The 22,186-nt window shown below is 43.8% G+C and overlaps 1 protein-coding gene across 1 annotated transcript in view; it reads left to right on the forward strand.

Annotated features, from left to right (window-relative positions):
- IL5RA (interleukin 5 receptor subunit alpha) overlaps window positions 1-22,186 on the forward strand; it is a 38,181-nt gene that overhangs the window by 13,831 nt on the left and 2,164 nt on the right. The window contains exons 7-10 of the mRNA XM_070359232.1: window positions 63-208; window positions 3,310-3,448; window positions 17,652-17,748; window positions 19,083-19,167. Coding sequence (XP_070215333.1) covers window positions 63-208; window positions 3,310-3,448; window positions 17,652-17,748; window positions 19,083-19,167 — 467 coding nt within the window. The remainder of the gene's footprint in view (window positions 1-62; window positions 209-3,309; window positions 3,449-17,651; window positions 17,749-19,082; window positions 19,168-22,186) is intronic.

Raw genomic sequence — 22,186 nt, forward strand, 5'->3', positions numbered from 1 at the left:
GAGAAATGTGGGTGGACTGCACTTATCAACCATGATCACCAAACCCTTGTTCTCTAACACAGATCGAGTAAATTCTCCAGCGAACGTCACGGCAGAGATCAAAGGAACCTGTCTCTCTATCCACTGGGAAAAACCAGTTTCTGCTTTTCCAAGCCACTGCTTCGATTATGAGGTGAAAATTTACAATGCAAAGAAAGGATATTTTCAGGTAATTATTCCAATCATTCCATTATTTGATGACAGATTTCTTTAAAAAAAAAATTCTTGTCCATTTGACAGCTCTGGTTATAGCCTGGAACTAACAAAGTCGAAGGTAACTATCTCAGTTTATAAAAATAAATCAAACCTTACCGGTTTTTTGTCTTGCAAGGACCTATTTTGGGTTGAAAATAATGTGAAGGATTAGATAAAAGTTCATTAGCACTGTTGGGGAAATGGTGCAGCTGCTATGGAAAACAGTACGGGGATTTCTCAAAAATTAAAAATAGAATTATCATATGACCCAACAATTCTACTTCTGGGTACATATCCAAAAGAATTGAAAGCAGGGTCTCAAAGACCTTTGAACAACCATGTTCATAGCAGTATTATTCACAACGGATAAAAGGAGGAGATGGGGTGCACAATGTGAATGTCGAGCCACACACTTAAAAATGGTTAAGATGGTAACTTTTTGTTTTGTGTGTTTTACCACAACTTAAAAAAAAATGCCACTTCATTAGCCCTAATGGACAAAAAAGTCAAGGGGAAAGGAGCTAAATTAAAGTCAATATTTATTAAGCATCAACTATAAGTTAAGCTTTGTCAATACTTGGTTTAATTGCTGAGTCATATCTGACTTTTGTGACCCCAAGGACTGTAGCCTGCCTGGCTCCTCTGTCCATGGAATTTTCCAGGCAAGAATACTGGAGTGGGTGGCTATTTCCTTCTCCAGGGGATCTTCCTGACCCAGGGATGGAAAATAGGGTCTCCTGCATTGCAGGCAGATTCTTTACCAACTGAGCCAGGGAAGGCCCTTGTTATACTTACAGTTTCTCTATTATGTAACTATACAATGATCATTCCCTTACAGGAAAGTGAGGCACAGAGAGATTAAGTAAGTTGCCTAACATCACAAAGCAAAGGAAAAAACTGGAGAAGTCAGGATTCAAACTCCTGCCTTGCAAACTCAATTTGGTTTAACAAAGATGTTTATAAGCTGGCTTCTTAGTGGGAGATAGACAAATAGGCGCCATTTCTGCTCTCAAGGGGCCTGGTCTGCAGGATGCACTCACCCAGTCTCAGAGCTGCCTGACCAAGAGGCCAGGTGGATAAGCAGGGAGTCAACAAAGCTGCCAGGGCCTCCACCAAGGGAGAGGAATGGAACAGAATCTTGAAGGATGAATAGAAACCTGCCTAGTGGGAGAAGCAGAGAAGGACCTTTTTTAGCCAGCGTGCCCAAGTAAATACGGCAAAAAACTGGCTTTCTTTTTAAAATGTCTAATCCACCATATACTGGTATGATTTGCTAGAAAAATCAAGTATAGCCAAAGACAGACCCAGTGATCCTGAGCTTGGATGCCACGGCAATTTCAACTTGCTATGAAAGCTCCCAAATTGTCTCCATTTGTGTATTTCCTCCTTGAGGACCACAGTAAACAGCCCTCACTCACGCCAGTCCTCCAGTACACTTGGAGTGGCCAGGGCCCTAGGCGGAAGGATTAACCAAGGCTTGAGAGAACACGGCTCCTTCAGCCAAGCGGCAGTAACTCAGTCAGCTGGACCTAAGACCAACACTGGAATTGTAACTCTGGCTCTGACATGAGCACCTCTCCCAGAATGCCTCTAAGATTTTGCTTGGAATAAGTAGTTTCTCTTTTTAAAACCATGGCCATTAGCAATGGAAGCCACTGGAGTGTTTCATAGAGAAATGTGAAAACATCTGGAGAAACGTAGAATTATTTTGGTAGCAGCATAAAAGCTGGGTATGGGTAGAGGGAACATGTGGAAATAGAAATAGCAGTCTCATGGCTACTGCAATGGTCCAAGCAAAAACTGATGAGACCTAAAATGGCAGTGTTTTTGGAGTAGAGACAAGGAAAGGAGAACTATATCCAGGAGTATGTAACGTGGAGACCCCAGGGACATAAACTTGGTTTGGGGCAGAGGGAATTAGCTGCATGGTGAAGACACTGACCAGAAGAGAGAATATACAAGGCTTTGTGAGAAAACAGGGTCAATTCAACACTATAGAATATCAGTCTATGTTGCCTATGACAAATTGGAATTTACTGAGTGTATATTACTAGGTTGAAATACCCCAAATGGTTGTTTTTGCAGATCAAAAATGGATTGCTGAATATTAGAAGTTTTAATGTGATTCGACCCAAAATATATTTAAGCATGGCTTTTACAAAGTTAGGGCTTCTTTATTTGATAATCCATTGGTTTGATGGTATTATTCCTATTTTACAGATGAGAAAACTGAGGCTCAGAGAGGTTAAGCAACTTGCCCTGCATTTAGTTAGAGGTTAGAGCTAGGATTCAAACCCCTCTTCCCTAGATTCAAGGGCCCTGCTCTTTTCTACTTCCTTATGCACCCTCCACCCCTCACTTCTCCCCACCCCCGGCTGGGAGTGACACATTGAAACAGGGATAAGCAAGCTTTCACAGTAAAAGGTCACAGAGGAGATATTTTAGGCTTTGCAGACCATGCTGTTTTTGCCAAAATTACTCAGCTCTGCAACAGATACAAGCAAATAGGCATAACTGCATTCCAGTAAAACTGTTTGTGGATACTGACATTTCAATTTCATGTAATTTTCGTGTGTCACAAAATACTCTTTTTATATTTTTCAATTGTTGAAAATATGTAAGTCATTCTTAGCTTGCAGTTTCTATAAAAACAGGCAGCAGGCCAGATATGTCATAGACTGCACTTTGCTGGCACCTGTTGAGTATGATGGAAGCCATGGCATGTTGTTAGGTGATTACAGAATATCTTGGGACAAGATGATGGGAGTTACACATCCTGCTATGGGCCCCTCCAGTCTTTCACTCTGGAAATATCAGTTGGACCGAGATGGATCACTGAGATCTTACAATTGCCTATTTTATTTATTTTGGTTGCTATTAGCTTTCCATCGAAGGATGACTGCCAACGCATCCATACTGAAGTGATCTAGAAGACCCTAGTTGACGTGTGTCTTACTGATTTTAAACGGGCCGCTGAACACTGAGTCACTTGCATATGACCTTCCAGTCTAGTCACTGGCATAATTTAAATAGCATGTTCCGGAGAGTCTTATCATGTTATTTTTTTCCATTTAGACAGAAAAAATGACAACCAATACACTCATCACCATAATTGATGATGTTTCTAAGTATTACATTCAAGTGAGAGCAGCAGTGAGCCCTGTGTGCAGAGCGACGGGGCTCTGGAGCGAGTGGAGTCGGCCCATTTACGTGGGTGAGTACCTCTTGTTTATTTTAAGGCACGTGGCCTTACTCGTGGTTGTAGCAGATCCTCCTGGAAAGTGGACATGTTCACTTCTGAGTCTTGAAATGCTCTCGTTGTCTCTACTATGCCTTACCCTGTCAGTTGGCTTGCTGCCTTTCTGACCAGAGGTGGATTTACCATAAGAACGGTGAAGTTTAAACCTTCAAGCTTCTCAAGAGCACAAGGTCTTCCCAAGTCTGGTGCCTATTCATTTTTTTCAGATTACCTAATTCCACTTCTATCCAATTTTTCCAAAATATGTCTTTTTAATTTTGATATAAATTCATATGCAGTGGCAAAGAAACATGGTGAAAGAACTCATGTAGACTTCATTTGGTTTCTTTCAGGAGGAACCTCTTAAAAACCTGCACTGCAATATGCTACCCAAAAACAGTGGCAAGGAATCCACCCATCAATCTTACTCAGATTTAACTGGTTCTATATGTACTCATTTGTGTATTTAGTTCTACGCAATTTTATTCCATGCGTAGGTTCACGTATGTATTACCACAAGGGTTCTTCTTTGCGCCCTTTTATACGCACATCCATCTCTCTCTCCTCCTTCATTCCTAACCCCTCTCAACTACTAATCTGGTCTCCATTTCTGTAATGTTTCCATACTTAATTTTGAATTCTTACTTTTGTTTCACTTCATAAAGAAGATTTCAAAACTGAATAAGGTATGGCAAAACCAATACAATATTGTAAAGTAATTAGCCTCTAATTAAAATAAATAAATTTAATTAAAAAAAAAACTTAATAAGGTCAGGGTCCACAAAATCTGGATTCAGACCCAGGCCTTCAGCAAAAACAGACCTCAGTTCAGTTCAGTTGCTCAGTCGTGTCCAACTCTTTGCGGCCCCATGGACTGCAGCATGCCACGCCTCGCTGTCCATCAACAACTCCCAGAGCTTACTCAAACTCATGTCCATTGAGTTGGTGATGCCATCCAACCATCTCATCCTGTCATCCACTTCTCCTCCCGCCTTCTATCTTTCCCAGCATCAGGGTCTTTTCAAAAGAGTCAGTTCTTCCCATCAGGTGGCCAAAGTATTGGAGTTTCAGCATCAGTCCTTCCAATGAATATGCAGGACTGATTTCCTTTAGGATGGACTGGGTGGATCTCCCTGCTGTCCAAGGGACTCTCAAGAATGTTCTCCAACACCACAGTTCAGAAGCATCAATTGTTCGGCGCTCAGCTTTCTTTATAGTCCAACTTTCACATCCATACCTGACTACTGGAAAAACCATAGCCTTGACTAGACGGACCTTTGTTGGCAAAGTAATGTCTCTGCTTTTGAATACGCTATCTAGGTTGGTCATAACTTTCCTTCCAAGGAGTAAGCATCTTTTAATTTCATGGCTGCAGTCACCATCTGCAGTGATTTTGGAGCCCCCCAAAAATAAAGTCTGTCATTGTTTCCCCATCTATTTGTCATGAACTGATGGGACCAGATGCCATGATCTTAGTTCTCTGAATGTTGAGTTTTAAGCCAATTTTTTCACTCTCCTATTTTACTTTCATCATTAGAGGCTCTTTAGTTCTTCTTCACTTTCTGCCATAAGTGCAGTGTCATGCATATCTGAGGTTATTGATATTTCTCCCAGCAATCTTGATTCCAGATTGTGCTTCATCCAGCCTGGCATTTTGCATGATTTATTCTGCATATAAGTTAAATAGCAGGGTGATAATATACAGACTTGATGTATTCTTTTCCTGATTTGGAACCAGTCTATTGTTTCATGTCTAGGATTGGGCACCACCTGGGCTCCTATATTGGTTCTGCAGATGTTTTTGTTTATGATTAAACTGACTAGCTTACTAGGCAAATGAGGTGATCACTGTATCTCTCTGTGGGATCGGAGAAGGGTGATGATGGTGGCTCTGAATGAAGGGGCAGATTCCCACTCGTCCTCTATGTCAGATGGTAACTCTTTAAGTTGGAGAGGCGGTCCTGCACCATGGAGCTAGAACATGCATTCCCTGTGTTTGCTGCCACCTGTGTATCTTGGCCATGCAGGGGGCACTGTATGAGAGAAGAGGACAGTTAACAAAAACAACTACTGTTTCTCAAAACTCTAGAGTCTTCCATAGCAAGCTCAGGTTTCATACTAGCCTTGGGACATGCTAACTACTTGTTCAGCCTAGAAGAGATCACTTCTCTCTGCCCATCCTTGGGGGCTCCCAGAACTAAGGAGACAAAATCCACTTCTCCTGCCTCACAGGTTATTGTGAAATAGAAACAACAATGTCAATAGATAAGATTTATTGTTGACTACCTGCTCCCCTCTAAGCACTGAGCCAAAGGCTTTACAGGCACCCTTTCACCAATCCTATCCACAAAACTGTTTTGTACATGAGAAAAAAAGGTTTTGAACATTTAGACAGTTTGCTTAATTCTGCATGGCCAGTAAGTGGCAGAGATGGAATTCAAACCCAGGCTGACTGACTCCAACGCCTGAGCTCTTAGCCCTACAGCACCGTGGCTGGGTGCTACAAGCTAAAACCCTGAACAAATTAAAGACTCATTTAAGAGATCCTGGTAGCTAACTTTGTGGTTACAGGTGGTCAAGAGATCCTGGTAGCTAACTGTGTGGTTATGGCTTGTCAAGCACGTGCATGTCATATACCTCATCCTATGAGGTAGCTAATGACAGGTACTAAAGGACAGATTTCTTTCTTTCAGCACATGCTATGATTTCCTATTTAGAAATAAGACACTTAGGCTACCAAGTGTTTCTGAAGGACATTCCTGGGCAGTGCCCACTGGCCCATGTGCATGTTAGGCCAGATCAAAGACACAGCAGGGAGATTTCCAAGGAAGGCTGGGGAAGACAAGCAAAGGCCCAAGGGATGGAACATGGTTCTGAGTCTGCAAGGCCTTGGGGAGCTGGGTTTCCCAAGGGGAAAGGCGCCCCTAAAGTTGCACCACAGGATCAGCACAGCCTTGTAGCTCTGCCCCCATATGACCCTACTGGGACTCAGAGGAGCAGCAAGACCCTTCCTGAGAGAGGGAAGAGAAAGGAAAAGAGGAACTGAGAAAACAGGCCAGAAACCCCTACTTCATGGTTTGGCCAAGGCCAGTCTTTCCCCCTCCCCCAACACCCTCCTTCCCAGGTTGAGGCCCCAACCTGAGAAAGCAGACCCAGAACACACAGCCCCCCACCCCCCAACCCACCAACATTGCTTCAACTGCGCAATCGAGATCCACTCTTCTCCCCAAGAGGGGACCCAACAGAAGAAACACAAACCCATCGCAGGGAATTTTCAACAAGGTTATGAATTTCATCAAATGCGCACCAGTTCAGTTCAGTCACTCAGTCGTGTCCAACTCTGTGACCCCATGAATTGCATGCAGCATGCCAGGCCTCCCTGTCCATCATCAACTCCCAGAGTTCACTCAGACTCACGTCCATCGAGTCGGTGATGCCATCCAGCCATCTCATCCTCTGTCTTCCCCTTCTCCTCCTGCCCCCAATCCCTCCCAGCATCAGAGTCTTTTCCAATGAGTCAACTCTTCGCATGAGGTGGCCAAAGTACTGGAGTTTCAGCTTCAGCATCATTCCTTCCAATGAACACCCAGGGCTGATCTCCTTTAGAATGGACTGGTTGGATCTCCTTGCAGTCCAAGGGACTCTCAACACCACAGTGCAAAAGCATCAATTCTTCAGTGCTCAGCTTTCTTCACAGTCCAACTCTCACATCCATACATGACCAGTGGAAAAGCCATAGCCTTGACTAGACGGACCTTTGTTAGCAAAGTAATGTCTCTGCTTTTCAATATGCTATCTAGGTTGGTCATAACTTTTCTCCCAAGGAGTAAGCGTCTTTTAATTTGATGGCTGTAGTCACCATCTGCAGTGATTTTGGAGCCCTCCCCAAAAAAGTCTGACACTGTTTCCACTGTTTCCCCATCTATTTCCCATGAAGTGAAGGGACCAGATGCCATGATCTTAGTTTTCTGAATGTTGAGTTTTAAGCCAACTTTTCCACTCTCCTCTTTCACCTTCATCAAGAGGCTTTTTAGTTCCTCTTCACTTTCTGCCATAAGGGTGGTGTCATCTGCATATCTGAGGTTATTGATATTTCTCCTGGCAATCTTGATTCCAGTTGTGCTTCTTCCAGCCCAGCGTTTCTCATGATGTACTCTGCACATAGTGGAAGCTTAATTTTGATTACCTGCATTTGGTGGGATTTTGTCTTAATGCTTTGTTATTCCCCAAAGGTACAAAAATCACTGGCCCCAAAGTACTGATATTTCCAGGTGTCTTCCCAACATTACTGCACACACAGTTTCAGAGATTTTTATTTTTTCTCAGTGCTGTTGGAGGACCTCAAACTAACTTGGAGACCATGGTGGGTACCTTGGCTGTGGAGCCAGTTCTGATGTTTTAGCCTTTGTGTTCTGAATTCTCATCAGTGTTGACTGTGAAGAGTTTAGAACTTAGAGAGGAAGAAAGCGAGACACAATCAGGAGATCTAGGTTTTCGCCGTGGCTGTGGCAGTGTCTAGCTCTCTGACTGAAGTTAGAGATGCAGAGATAACATTTCATGAGCCAAGTAATCAGAGACTATAAGCAGAGACAGACTACCTTAGTCCTACGAAGGCAGGGCCATCTGCTGTCACCCTGCAGGGGACAGAGTGGCTGCCCCTGACCTAGTCAGTCAGCCCTAACCTCCCCAGGTCTCAGCTTCCTCCCTGTAACAGGTGAATTTCCTCCTTTGTAAGTTCTTTCCAATCTGCCTTTCACTTTCAGGTTCCCCTACCCCCCGCCGTGACAGCCCCCTACCAAAGTGCTGAGAGAGAGCCTGACCTAGAATGAGAGTTTATTTTAAGCTTGTTTTTAATTTATTATTCACTCTGCACTTTAGAACTGGCACCCCATTATTATTTTCTAAACAACAGCTTCCCGGTTTGGAACTGGGTTCATTATCCTTTGCCCTCAGGTATGCCTCCCTGCCATCATCATGGCAAATCTTATTTCATTTACTGCCACCCTGGTCATGAAGATGCACTGATTAATATTACCACTAACCTTATAAATCCATCCTTTCTGGAATTTACTCCCCTGCTCAGTTTAGGATCATTAGTGAATTTAATCAATGCAGGCTCTCCATCGCCATCAAGATGATTAATAAACTAATAGGAAGCCCAGGCTCCTCTGAGACATTTCACAAGGCTCTTCCTTACCCCGCGAGGATGCAGCAATAATTATGCTCTGCTTGCAGCCCACCAGGCAGTGTTCCCACTCCATTCATTTCCTCTAACATTCTTCCTCCTTTCCTACCTTGTCTCATAAATGGCACTCTGGAGCCCTCCCCTTCCATTTTCATGCCAAGACCCAACTCAAATACCACCTCTCTGTTAGATATTATTAAGTCCACCTCCCTTATTTGAGGGAAGTGGAGACCCAGAGATATTTAATAATTCAGTAGTTATCAAACAGCCAAGAAGTGGCTATTAATGGATAATTTTCTCAAATAGGTGACATATGAGTCAATTAGTAAATTGCAATAAATTCGATTGACTAGTTAACCCATGAGAGCCCAAGGATCTTGATCAAGAGAGGGACACCAGATGAATACATTTTGATTGAAGAAAAGGGAGGATGGAGGAGTCAGGACTGCTGGCCAGCTCGGTTGGCAAGGTCACTGCACAGTCAAGAGACACAGGGCACAGTGGTCAGGGGTCCGCCAGCCTCTGGGCACTCTCGGTCTACCTTGAAACTCTGTCCTCCCAGGCTGGGATTTCCAGGGCACGGAATACTTTTTATTTATTCTTCAGATGGAAGAAGCAGTTTCATTTTATCTGCCCTTGTTATCAGCTGCCCTTCCTCAAGTGGCTTCTCTGCCTTATCTGAAGAGCTAACTTCCCACTTTTCACACTTCTTTCTCCTTTTGTAACTTTCTTAACTTCCGGATTGTTCTGTTCCTTTATTATCTCTGCCATCTCCTGTTTACCAAAACCCTCTGTCTCCTGAGGGGTTTGTGGTCTGAGTGAGGCTTTTCCTTTTCTAAAGTCCATCATATTCTCCCTCCCTTCCCAGAAGCTCAAATGTCATGCATGAAACAAGCAATAACCAAAGCAGTTTCCTACAGTAATGCCTTTACCATGGAAAAGTGTTACGTGCATCCACCCAGCCATGTCGCTGGTCAGGCTCAGTGGATCTGAGTCTTGCACATCAGTGATGGGTCTTCTCCACAGTCACAGGCGTTGCCTCTCAAACGAACAACTGGGCCCTTGATGAAATCAGTATCTAAAAGCCAGGGTCTATCAGACGAAGGTACCAAGTACCAATTAAAATGTAGTTAAAAATAAAAATATTGCTTTAGGCCTGAGATGTGCAGCGCTTACACCCAGAGGAGGAGGAGAAAGTTCACTGCACTTCTTAGATGGCTCAGCTGCATGGTCAAGGTAAACACGGATGGCAGCTGTCTTTCAGGGCACCTTCTACAACAAGACCTATTACTCACAGGACTCTAAGGACTTCATGAAAATAGCTGGAAGCAGAAAATCAGGGAGGGAAGTAAGATTTGGTGGGGGTGGGGGCGGGGAATGGAAGCCAGGCTCTTGTAGGGAAACTCTAGTGCCTTTCTCCTTGGATCTGACATTCATGGGCTGTGAATGAGTGAGGGAGCCCGGCACAGCAGCCCCAGGGCACATGAAATCGCTCCCAGGCCCTCCAATCCACCTCCTTAACTTTACACTTTGCTGGCTCCACCCTCAGCACTCAGAAAAGAAAAAAACTATGGCCCAGTCTATTTGTCAGTCTTTCTTTAAATCCTCACACTGTGCTGGAACAGGGAGCGAACCAGGCAGGAGAAAGGTGAAGGGGAGACACTGGTAGAGGGCTCAGGTTCACTCTCCACCGGAAATGAATTCTGCAAATTCCAAAGCTTTCAGGAAGAAATGGTGGGCTTCTGGGTCAACAGTGACAAAAACTGATAGAAGAATACAAAGCTGACCCAATAAAATGAAAAACCCACCCTCAGTATTCCCTGAGGGTGATATAACTTGTGGCAATTTCGGGTTTTCTTTGCAATGGGGGATTTGGGGTTGGTAAATGTGGTGGCTGATTTGGGCCATTGCTTCCTTTCACCCAGGCTCCTGTGGTTTCCAGGCTGACACCCCACTGCTTACTTGTTCCCAGTGGGGGCACAGGACAATTCAGCCCTGTGGCCTGAAGGAGGGCCAGCAGGAGCTTTCTCATTGTCCCCAGATGTCAGGAGCAGAGAGCTCCCACTTAGCTTTCAAGTCCAGCCCCCCGAAGCTGGACTTGCCCCCCAGGCCTTCTGTGCGTGACCTCTGTCTCATGATGCGCCCCCCAGCTGTTAGAAGGGAGGTGGGGCCCTGCTCTGGGGACAGGCACTGTGCCCGGCACGTTCACTTATTTTATCTTACGTAGCTTCACAAACACGGGATTTTCCTAATTTAGAGGCAAGAAAAGAGATGCAGAGGGGTTAAGGAATTGGCCCAAGTGAGAGCTAGGAAGTGATGGACTAGGACCTGGAATGCAGCCACAGGGCTGGGTCCATGCCCTGCTTTTTTTGTGATGTGGTCACAGTGCCAGCACAGAAGATGGAGGCGGGCGGGGGTGGCACAGGGGCTAGCGGCAGTAAAAGGGCCACCCTGTCAGCTAGTGAGCTGTCAGCCTCCATGCAAACCAAGCAATGGGGATTTCATCAACCTCTTCAGGATACTCTAGTCTAAATACCTCCTATGAGCTGTCCATGGTGTTCATTTTCACACAGACCTTCCGGAGGGTGACAGCCATCACGCCTGATGCCCTCTCCTACTCTCCAGTATCCTGAATATTCAGTGTTTTCTTTCCCTTCAGGCCTGAGCTTATGACTCAATCTTTTGAGGATTCTGACAGGACTTGATTTTTAGTCTGGCTTTGACGATTTAGGGAAATTATCTTGGTGCCTTACTGCTGAACACGATGTATTCACTCACAATCACAGTTATAAGAAGATTCATTGAACACCTACTGTGAACTAGCACTGTGATGATCACTTTACAGCAATCAACTCAATCAGTTCTTATCCCTATTGAGCAAAGCAGGTGATGGATCCTCCCGAGGGCTCCCTGCTCAGGGACACCTCTCGTGGCAAGTGGGAGAACCCAGATCAAAGTGCTTCACTTATGTTTCTTAAGTCTCTGTGAGGACAGCTCTCAGATGCTTTAGCAGGTGGACAGAGAAAGCCCAGAAAACCCCTTACAGGGAAGAAAGTTCTGGGTTGCCTGGAGCCCTATAAGACACACAGCCCTTGGTGCTGTGTGGAAAAGTCTGCAAAGAAGAAGATGGCAAAAAGGAGTTTTCCACTCAGCTTCAAGTCCTGCTGGAGACCAACAGTCTGGCAGCAATCCCTCTAGGGAATCCTGAGTGCATACAAGTATACACACACACACACGCACACACGCACGCGCATGCACTTGCCCACACCCCCCAAGGCATGTCCTTTCCATATTTGGGGTCACTGAGCCCCGTTTCCCCAGATGAACATAGTACAAGTTTTCTGCATTTTGCTCTGGGTCCTGCACTATCTACATTCTGTCCACAAGGCTGGATTGGTTCCCTCTTTTTGTCTCCCTAAACCAGGTGAAGCTCAAAATCCACTTGACAGCTGTCTCAGAAAGCTCATCCACCTGAAAGGCATGCTTATGACTTCTGCTTGCATCGTGAGTCTGTGACCCCTCTTGGGGGCCCCTTCACAAACGATGCCAGTCTCCCCCTCCAATGAGGAGCAAGCACAGGAGGCTTCATACACTAACAAATCTGCATCCTCTCAGTTATCCAGCCCCGTCCATGTCCTGAGAACTCCTTCCAGTGCCTTTTGGCTTAACAGACAACGAATATGGCTGCTTCACTGGAAGAGCCCCATCAATCTACTAATCAGTCTTTTCCCTTAGAACCTATGGTTGAGACTGAAATCAGATTCAAAATCAGTATGGGATCCCTGAAAGTCATGCTCACACAAAGAGCTTAAGGGTGGAACAGGCCTCCAAATCAAACTGACTGTCTAAGAGTTATCAGTCTGAACCATAAAGATCATAGAATTTAAGAACAAGTGGGGCTACAGCACCAGCAGGGGGAAGATTTGACAAAGCTCTGAGAGCAGCCAGAGGCAGAGCTGGGACTTGTGGGTCCAGGGTCTGGGTATCTTCAACCACCATCATATCTATCCCCCTCTCTCCCTTTCCCACCGTACACTCCCAGATCATACAACATGTGAAGAGATTTCTTTAGCTCCCTTATTCTCAAGGCTGAATGGCTGAGATGTCAGCAACTAAAGATGCCAAGGTCACCAGAAACCAGGCAGCTTGAGCTCCCAAACGCTCCAAGTTGCCAATATTGGGAGAACGTCCTAGGATAAGGTGCAGAGCCTAAACTGCTTCTCCTCCTGAGCAGGACAGGCTTTGCGACTTCCTCTTTGTAAAGCTCACCTCTGCATAACCAAACAGTGCTCATCAATTTCTTGAAAAGAAACATTTGTGGCTTCCACTTCAATGGCACAAAAGTCATTCTTGAGTCAGAGAAATGATTCAAGTTACCTGGAAATACTTGTTCCTCAGAGAATTTCCAATGTCAGAGACCTCAAATTCAAATGAATGATGTACTGAGGGGCCTCTGAACTTTTACAGAAGTAAAATTCTTCATTTTCACCTGAAGGATATATACTGTGAGTGGGGACTATTCCCCTACTCAACTTTCAGTGAAGTCAGAGTAGGTGCTGTCTTTTATTCATTTAGTCACATAGCTGATTCTCAACTCATTTTTGCATGAAGAAATCATGTAACATTAGATAATCCCCAGGCAGTGTTCATTTGGTAGTGAATATGTGAATGCTTTTTCCTGAATATATGAACGCTTTTTCCTGCACTAAATTTATCTGCCAGTTCAGGTTTTCTTTGAAGAAAAGCTGACCTCAGTTCTGCTGTCTGGGTTAGTTCTGTCCTCAGGTGATGGTAAGGGATTGGTTCTAAAACAAAACTGGGACACTGCAGAAGCCAGGAGGGGAGAAATGACTCAAGTGCCACCTCTTCCAGACAGGAATCATGACTGCTTCTCACCTTGCAGGCATCACCAACTTTTATATCAAAAGAAATAAAATCAGTTGTGTCTCTAAATTTTGCTAAGTCATAGAGCATCTTCACTTATTAATGCGAGTACTGAAGTGAAGAGCAAGACAGTAGTTTAACTGAAAAGATTTGTGTAACCACATTCACAAGTAAACGGCACTCTTATCGGGGCCTGACACACTGCTTGCAGTGAACTGCACAATTTTAGACACCAATGGGACCCAGTGTACCACGCTGATAATGTTTACAACACTGCTCATTCTTCCTGCAGGACTCAAGTTTCACCTGTCTAAACCACTGAAAACAGGAAGAAGTCTGCTCCTGACATAACCCTTGCTAAATTTATATCCCATGTGGACTAGTGTGGAATTTCTGAATGTGCTTGTCAGGGAACTTGTGTAACGGCTCACTGTGTGGAAGGGTGAGCTTCAGAAATGGGGCAGTGAGGCAGGCAGGGCCCCTTATTCATGAAATCAGAGTGGGAAATAAAGTGAGACACTATTTGATTTGATGGTATTCTAGTTCATCCCAGTTGCTCTTTATAGTAGCCATGTGCAGTAAAAACTAAGTTTAACAGGACACTTGGTGACAACCCAGCGAACTGAATACTAATCCTAGAACAACTGAGTCTCCGTGGTACTTGGGAAAACAAAAGGTTTGTCTTTCTGAGCCTCTGTTTTTCATCATTTTGCAAACTGTGGCTACCGCCGGTGTTTAAAATAGCTGTAAACACATGAAACTTCTTTTTACATGCCATGGTCAGAGTGAATCACTTAAAGTGATTCGGTCCCGACTAAAGCCTAGGGAACCACAGGAGTAGTGGCATGCAAGGCAACCTCCTTCTCCTGGAGACACAGCCTGAAAACACAGCCACCTCCGGCAGCTAAGAAGCAGCACAGCAAGGCTGCCCTGCAGGGAAGTGGTCTCCGGCGGGAAGAGGACGCTGAGGACAGTGCTGCACATCTCGGGGATGTTTAGGATCTGTTCTGTGAAGCGCCAGCCGGTGCAGTGTATTCTGGGTCTGGGGGGCGGGGCCCCTGCACTGTGGTTAAGAGCACAGCTGCTCAGCATGTCCTGGCTCCTCCCCCGGCTCCACCCGTCTCTGCTGCAGCTCCTCCATCCATCAGATGTGGATGGCAGTGCCCACCCTGAAGTGCTGCTTTGAGAATTCAACTGAGATTACACAGGAAGCCCTTTGCAGAATGTCCGGTACCTAAAAAGTAAATGTAAAAATGTGTATAGAAAATAACCTATTGGTGACTGCTGGTTACTGCTGACTTTTCTCTTTTATTCTCTTCTACTACTTTCACCAGTGAAAATATACTAAAATTAATTATGTGAGAGATCAGGATACACAGAATGATGGTGCCCTAGACTGAGTCAGGGTACTAGAAAATGTGCTGGATTGAGAGCATTCTTACGAGTCCTATTTCAACTCCCTTGTTTTTGCAAATGAGGAAGCTGAGGTCCGGAATGGCCACCTTCACAACAAGACTAGGCAAAGGCATAGACAAAAGCATGACTCTCACAACTATGGTTAGTGTGACCCACTGGTGTAAACTGCGCCATAGACAAGAGCACGCCTCGCTCGCATGTATGGTTGGCTGTGAGGCACTGATGTAAACAGAACCAGTGAGGAAAGGAGGTGGGGTCTACAGTGGTTGAGGAGAATCAAAGTAACTTTCAAGGACTCCAGTTTGGGAATTTGGAAGAGTGAAGACCAAAAGGGAGAGGTCATGAGGGAAGCTACTTTGATGCGAAGAAGGGTTTGAGTTTAGTTTTGAATGTTGTCAGCTTTGAGGCACATCCCAGTGGGTTCCACCTATGGGCAATCTCAGATCCAGACCAAGAGATGGGCAGGAATAAAGGTGCAGGAGAAGAAGCCATGGAATTAAAAGACGAAGCTGTGCTCAACAAACTTTTCAAAGTTCAAAGAATAGATTACGGTGGAAAAACACCAAGAGATCACGGTTGAGCTGAGAGGGCCAGCTGAAATTAAGAAGGAGGGAAGGAAATTATATCGAAGCAGAGGAAGATCTGAGTGGAGGATTCAGTGGCTTGGTTTCCAGGTGGGCATAACCATCAAGTCTGAAATTCAGAGGAAGGTCAGGGAATATAAAGTTGCAAAAAGAAACCAACCATCCTTTGGCTTCAACCAGGAGGAAGTCATCTGGGATTTTAAAAAGTGGTTTCTGAGATGGGAAAATGAAGCTGCCTGAATTTCTCATTCAACAAATGAGTCTAGGAAATAAAGTAAGATGGTATTTGATGATCACTGAGAGAGAGATGGCAAAGTAAAATAATGCCTTAAAGATAAAGGGTTCTATGAATATCTGAAAGCAGAAGGGGAAAGACGAAGGAGGAGAGATTAAAGCTTTTGGGAGGTAGAGGATCAACCCCAAGTAAGAGTTCTCAGGAGGCAAAAAAAAAAAAAAAAATAGTGCAAGAGATCAAAGCAACACTGGAATCACGAGCATTAAATCCTCAAGACATCTCTCCATCCTGACACCTTGAAAGATTTGAGTTTTATGTATTTGGGGTTTTTTCCCAAGTCTTAAGATATTTACAAGGACTTGAAAATTGCACTTACATTTACTCCTCATTTTATAGAAGCAACTATTAATGGCAAACTGAGTATTAGGACCTCCTGGTGAGCTGTGTCTGTCTCACCCCTGCATTTAGAGCTGCTGTCACTGAATTACCTGTGTCTTTATTTACTTAGCAAGTTCTTCCCTCAACTGCAGGAAGAGAAGTCTCAAATGGGTTCTTTTAACGCTGTCTCCCAGCAAGCTGTATAGAGTCCAATACACAATCAGATCAGATCAGATCAGTCGCTCAGTTGTGTCCGACTCTTTGCGACCCCAAGAATCGCAGCATGCCAGGCCTCCCTGTCCATCACCAACTCCCGGAGTTCACTCAGACTCACATCCATCGAGTTAGCGATGCCATCCAGCCATCTCATCCTCTGTCGTCCCCTTCTCCTCCTGCCCCCAATCCCTCCCAGCATCACAGTCTTTTCCAATGAGTCAACTCTAGGAGCTCAATAAATATTGACTAGATGGGTGAATAAAGGAATAAACAAACACAGAAAGGCCAGTATATTCAAGAGATAATGTGATATTTTCATCTTCTCTAAAAATGAATCAGGAAGTTTAGTAAGCAGATTATTCCCTAACCACCATTTGGTTTTTCTTGAATGCATTTCCAGTACCTTAAATGAAAACACACACACACACACCCAAAGCTATCATTAAAGCCCATAGAAAGATCTACCCCCTGAATGTAGATTAGAAGGAAATTTAACTTGAGTCGGACGGCATTTACACTTTCTGTACTGAATCAGGGCAGTTAGCATCTAAGTCCCTATCTGTGAAATGGACATGATTCCAAGACCTGCTTTGAGGACAATTAAGATTGTAAATTGTAAGACTATAAATGCTGGGAAAGATTGAGGACTAGAGGGTGGCAGAGGATAAGATGGTTAGATAACATCACTGACTCAATGGACATGAATATGAGCAAACTCTGGGAGATAGTGGAGGTCAGGGAAGCCTGGTGTGATGCAGTCCACAGGACCACAGTCAGACATGACTTGGCAACTAAACAACAAGATTGTAAAGTACTTTCAACAGAGTTTGATACCTTTGTTGTTACCTACAAGTATTATTCCATACTGTACTTCCTCTAAAAGTCCAACTTTGTAAGATATTTTGATTGCAACACAATTAGGTTACTGATTAGGCTTACATTTTTACAGCTTTTTCATCTAAAATCCTCATGACTCACCCAAAGCGCTAAACGCCAAGATCCAGGTGGCATATTACCTAGAATATATCCCATAAATACCTGTTCAGTGATTAAATAGTGTTTCAAGATTAAAAATAGTCTCATTGCCATTGTTGCATTTCAATCTCCTATCAGCTCTGTGAGATGCCTGTTACCCTTTACAGATAAGAAATCTAAGACTCAGGAAAGTTAAGCATCACGCAGCACCTGCAACTCAGACCCAAGCCTCTTGATGCCCTACTGTCATCATTTCTCTCAATGCTAATTCTAGTTCTGATTTTTCTTTCTTTCTTTTTACATTAGGGAAGGATGATCAGAAGCCCTGGACAGAGTGGTTTCTTATTGCAGTTATGATGACCATCTGCTTCATCTTGTTAATTTTCTCACTCATCTGCAGAATGTAGGTATTCCTTTTATTTTGGGTGCTTTCACTGGGATCTGAATATTGAATTACATTCTTGCCAGGCACCCACTGGATGGAGGGCTCTTGTTATCAGGTGGAATCTACAGTATTTTTGTGTCTTCCTGGACAGCCTTTCCAAGATGAGTGTGGACTAAATAAAAAACTGGGAAACAGGTGATTTACAGAAACTGGACAGAGCTCAATATAGCCTCAGTCACTGGATGTCCCCTTCTTGAATTTGCCAACAGTCTGCTAATTTCTGTGAAGGTTTCACATTTGTGTTCTTTTGCTTCCTTGACTGTCTTCCACTCAGTTCTTAGGTGCTTCTGTTGAGCCCCCAGAGCACGTCTGTTACATCTAAGGGAAAGGAAGGCAGCCTCTGGGTGCTGAAGTCACCACAGTGCCTCCTGTGTTATCATCCCCAGTTATGAGGTATCGAGTCCTAGCCTGGCCCTTCTGTCATCTAGCCCCAGAGTAGCCCATCGTTCCCAGATTCTACAGTATCTTGCAGATTTGGCAACCAATCCTAGAGCCTGCCAAAGCCTAAAAGTTCCAAAGTAGGAACTTCTCAACCCTCTGGCGTCCAGGAAGGTCAAGTGCCACTTAGGAGGCTGCAGAACATATTCTATCTTAGCTTTTTCATAGTTTAGAAAATGACTTTTAGGGGACTTCCCTGGAGGTCCAGTGGTTAAGACTTTGCCTTCCAGTGCAGGGGGTGTGGTTCTGATTCCTGATGAGTGACCTAAGATCTCACATGCCTCATAGTCAGAAAACTAAAACTTTTTTTTTTTTTAAATAAGCAATATTGTAACAAGTTAAAGACTTAAAAAATGGTCCACATCAAAAAAAAAAAAAAAAAAACCTTAATAAAGAAAATGACTTATCTTAAACAGCTTCACTATTTTAAATGTTATATAAGATGGTATCTATACCGGGGGGTGGTGGTGGTGGTGGCGGCAATTTAGAAAAGAGAAAAAAAGTAGACCGAGAGCCAACACAGAGGAGGAAGGGCGCATGAGCACCATAGGTGACCTGGAACCCCACACATCTGATGTCCCTCACCGTCAGAAATCAGGTCTGACCACACGTACCAACACGAAGCAGTTGCCATTTTGTCGTTCTTGGATCAGAAGTCACATCAAAGCCTTGCAGTACCCCTATATCTTCAACTATTATTACAAAGTAGGTACTTGGAAGTCTTTGTGGATGAAGATTTTGAATTTACCAATTGGCAGGTTTGGGGATTAACCAGGTCACTGTTTAGAGCAGCTACTGAAGCACAAGAAAGGCTGCTTCTGCTCATCTGTCTCCCTCCTTCACTCTGTTTTCAGATGCCACGTATGGACCAAGTTGTTTCCGCCTGTTCCAGGGCCGAAGAGTAATATTAATGATTTCTTTGTAATCATCAACAATGAGGTAATACTGAAGGTTCTCTAATGTCCTATCTGCCCAGGGACAGGGTCCTGTCACTGAGCCACTTGTTTTCCATGTTACAAGAAAGGGCTTTTACCCAGGAGGCCAGATGTCTTCATATTGCTTTAGTCACCCTGCTCTCTGGCTGATTGTTTTAATACATGTTCATTACAATCTCTGAATATTGCAAAGGTCCTACTCAATTATGAGCATCCTCACCAGTCAGAAAAGCTGAATTTTTATTTTCTATCAGCCATGTTTTAACTGACCTTGGGCAATTCCTTCAACCCCATGAGATATGACTTCCTCTTCTGTACAGTAACAGGCATAGATGCGTCCACTGACCTGTTTAACTCTGACATTTTAAGAATTCATGTTTCTGCCCCTGAGTACCCCTAAGTTTTTCAGAGGAATTTTCCCTAGTTTCTAAATATAAAGAACCATAGAGCAGGCAAACAACTTCCCCAAATATGTTTTTGTAGGTGCCATTTATGCACTCAGAGCACTTAGGTGTACCACTCACTCACTTATTAACATGTGTTCAATTGTTCTAGCATCAAGTGGGAGAAGTAATCCTTTGAAGTAATCCTTTCTCTAGTGAGTTGCCTTGGTGTCTTTGCTGACAGTAAGCAACGACATGCATGTGTGTCTATTTCTCGATTACTGTCTATCTGTATGCCAATACAACACTGTCTTGAAACTGAAGCTTTATTGTAAACCTGGAGACCAGGTAGTTTAAAACTTCCAAACATGACTTTCAAAGTTGTTTTGGTTATTCCAAGTCCTTTTTATTTTCATATGGCATGGCAACACACACCAGTATTCTTGCCTGGAGAATCCAATGGACAAAGGAGCCTGGCAGGCCACAATCCATGGGGTCACACAGAGTTAGACACAAATGAAGTGACTTAGCACAAACTTCAGAGACAGTTTATCGATTTCAACAAAAAAGGCTGCTGGGATCCTGATCAGGTGATTTTAGAGAGAAGGAACATCTTACCAGTAATGAGTCTTTCAATCTGTAAACACAACATCTCACCTTATTTATTTAGATTTTAACTTCTGTCACCAAGGTCTTGTGCTGTTCAGTGTATTGATGTTCAGTTGCTTGTCAAATCTGTCCTTAAACAGAATGGATATTTACATCAGGGGCCAGGGGGCTTTCTATAAAGAGCAAGATAGTATACGTTTAAGGGCCAAATGTTTATTATGCAGTCATACTGTGAAATCAACCACAGACATTATACAAATAGCTCTGGACAATAAAACTTTATTTACAAAAGCAGGCAATGAGCAGGGAGAACTGGGAAATGAAGCATCATCTTCTGCTGTCAGTTCTACGGCCCACATCCTCCACCTGGGGAGGCAAGTGACCCAGGACAGAGCTGACCATGGCTGGGGCCCAGGCAGCAGCATCCCAGCCTCGACCTCTCAAAGCATCGCCTGGCCAGTCCACTTTGGGGGCCTCTGCTACAATGACGATGAGGGGGCCCTTTAGAGCTATTGACAAACCAACAGGAAGCCTTCCGCTGATGGGAAAGAAAACCCTCCACTTTTCATCACTGCTGGCTCCTCTGAACTTGATGCTGGTACCCAGAGTCCTGGGATTCAGAGGGTGGCTACCATCCCAGAGAGGCCATTACACACATCTTTGCTTGTCCAGGCTTGAGTCAGAAATTATTTTTTTACACTCAAGAGACTCAGGGAAGGAGAGGGAGGGAGCAAGGAGGGGAATGAGTTGGCTGAACAATAAAAACGGCTCACTTAAAAAAAAACAAACCCTTATTCTAAGTTTCCATTTGTTAAAGACTGGTTTCCAGCCATTCTTTGTTTCAATACTGGCAACTGGAGAGAGTTCCTTCCAAGATTAAGTAGATCACAAACCACTCAATATACATAGGCAGAGAGCATGGCTGCTTGGTCATCACTGCACATTCAGTGCATCACGTGGTGCCCAGTGCAGAGTTGTGCTAAGTCGTTTCAGTTGTGTTCAACAATTTGTGATCCTATGGATCACAGCCCACCAGGCTCCTTTGCCAGTGCAGAGTAGGTATTAGAAACATACTGAATGACTTCTACATTGTTGGCGGGACTTGTAGGTTGGTACAGACACTGTCAAAAGTATGGAGGTTCCTTAGAAAACTAAACACAGAATTACCACGTGATCTAGCAATCTCGCTCCTGGGCATTTATCCAGACAAAATTCTTAATCCAAAATGATGCATGCACCCCTATGTTCATAGCAGCATGATTTACAATAGCCAAGACATGGGAGCAACCTAAATGCCCATCGACGGATGAATGGATAAAGAAGATGTGGTACATATATACAATAGAATACTATCCAGCCATAAAAAAGAATGAAATAATGCCATTTGCGGTGACATGGATGCAACCAGAGATTAACATACTAAGTGAAGTAAGAAACAGAGAAATCTCATATGATGTTACTTACACGTGGAATCTAGAATATGGCACATATAAACCTATCTACAAGACAGAAACAGTCTCATATACATAGAGAAAAGACTTTAGGGAGAGGGAGGAGATGAGGGAGATGGATGGGCTGGGAGACTGGTGTTGGTAGATACAAACGGTTCCATTTAGAATGGATAAACAAGACCCTAACATACAGCACAGGGAACTATAGTCAATATCCTGTAATAAGCATAATGGAAAACAATATAAAAAACAACATATATATTTTACAACTGAGTCACTTTGCTGTGAAGCAGAAATTAGCACTACATTGTAAATCAAATATACTTCAATTAAAAATATGGAAAAAAATACACTGAATGAGTAAAGAAGGTGAAGGAATATGATTTCTTACAGGAAGTTTATTTTTGGTCACGAATTTTATAATTAATATTAGCATTATTTATAATAGCCAAAATAGGACACAATACACCAATTTAGGGGAAGACTTTAGTGAACTGTGGATAGTGTACTATGAAGCTATTCAAAATGATACAGCCAAAAAACATACAGTCATGCTTCAGCATCTGCAGGGGGAATGGCT

This window comes from Bos mutus, chromosome 22 (genome assembly GCF_027580195.1).
Source record: "Bos mutus isolate GX-2022 chromosome 22, NWIPB_WYAK_1.1, whole genome shotgun sequence".
NCBI lineage: Eukaryota > Metazoa > Chordata > Mammalia > Artiodactyla > Bovidae > Bos > Bos mutus.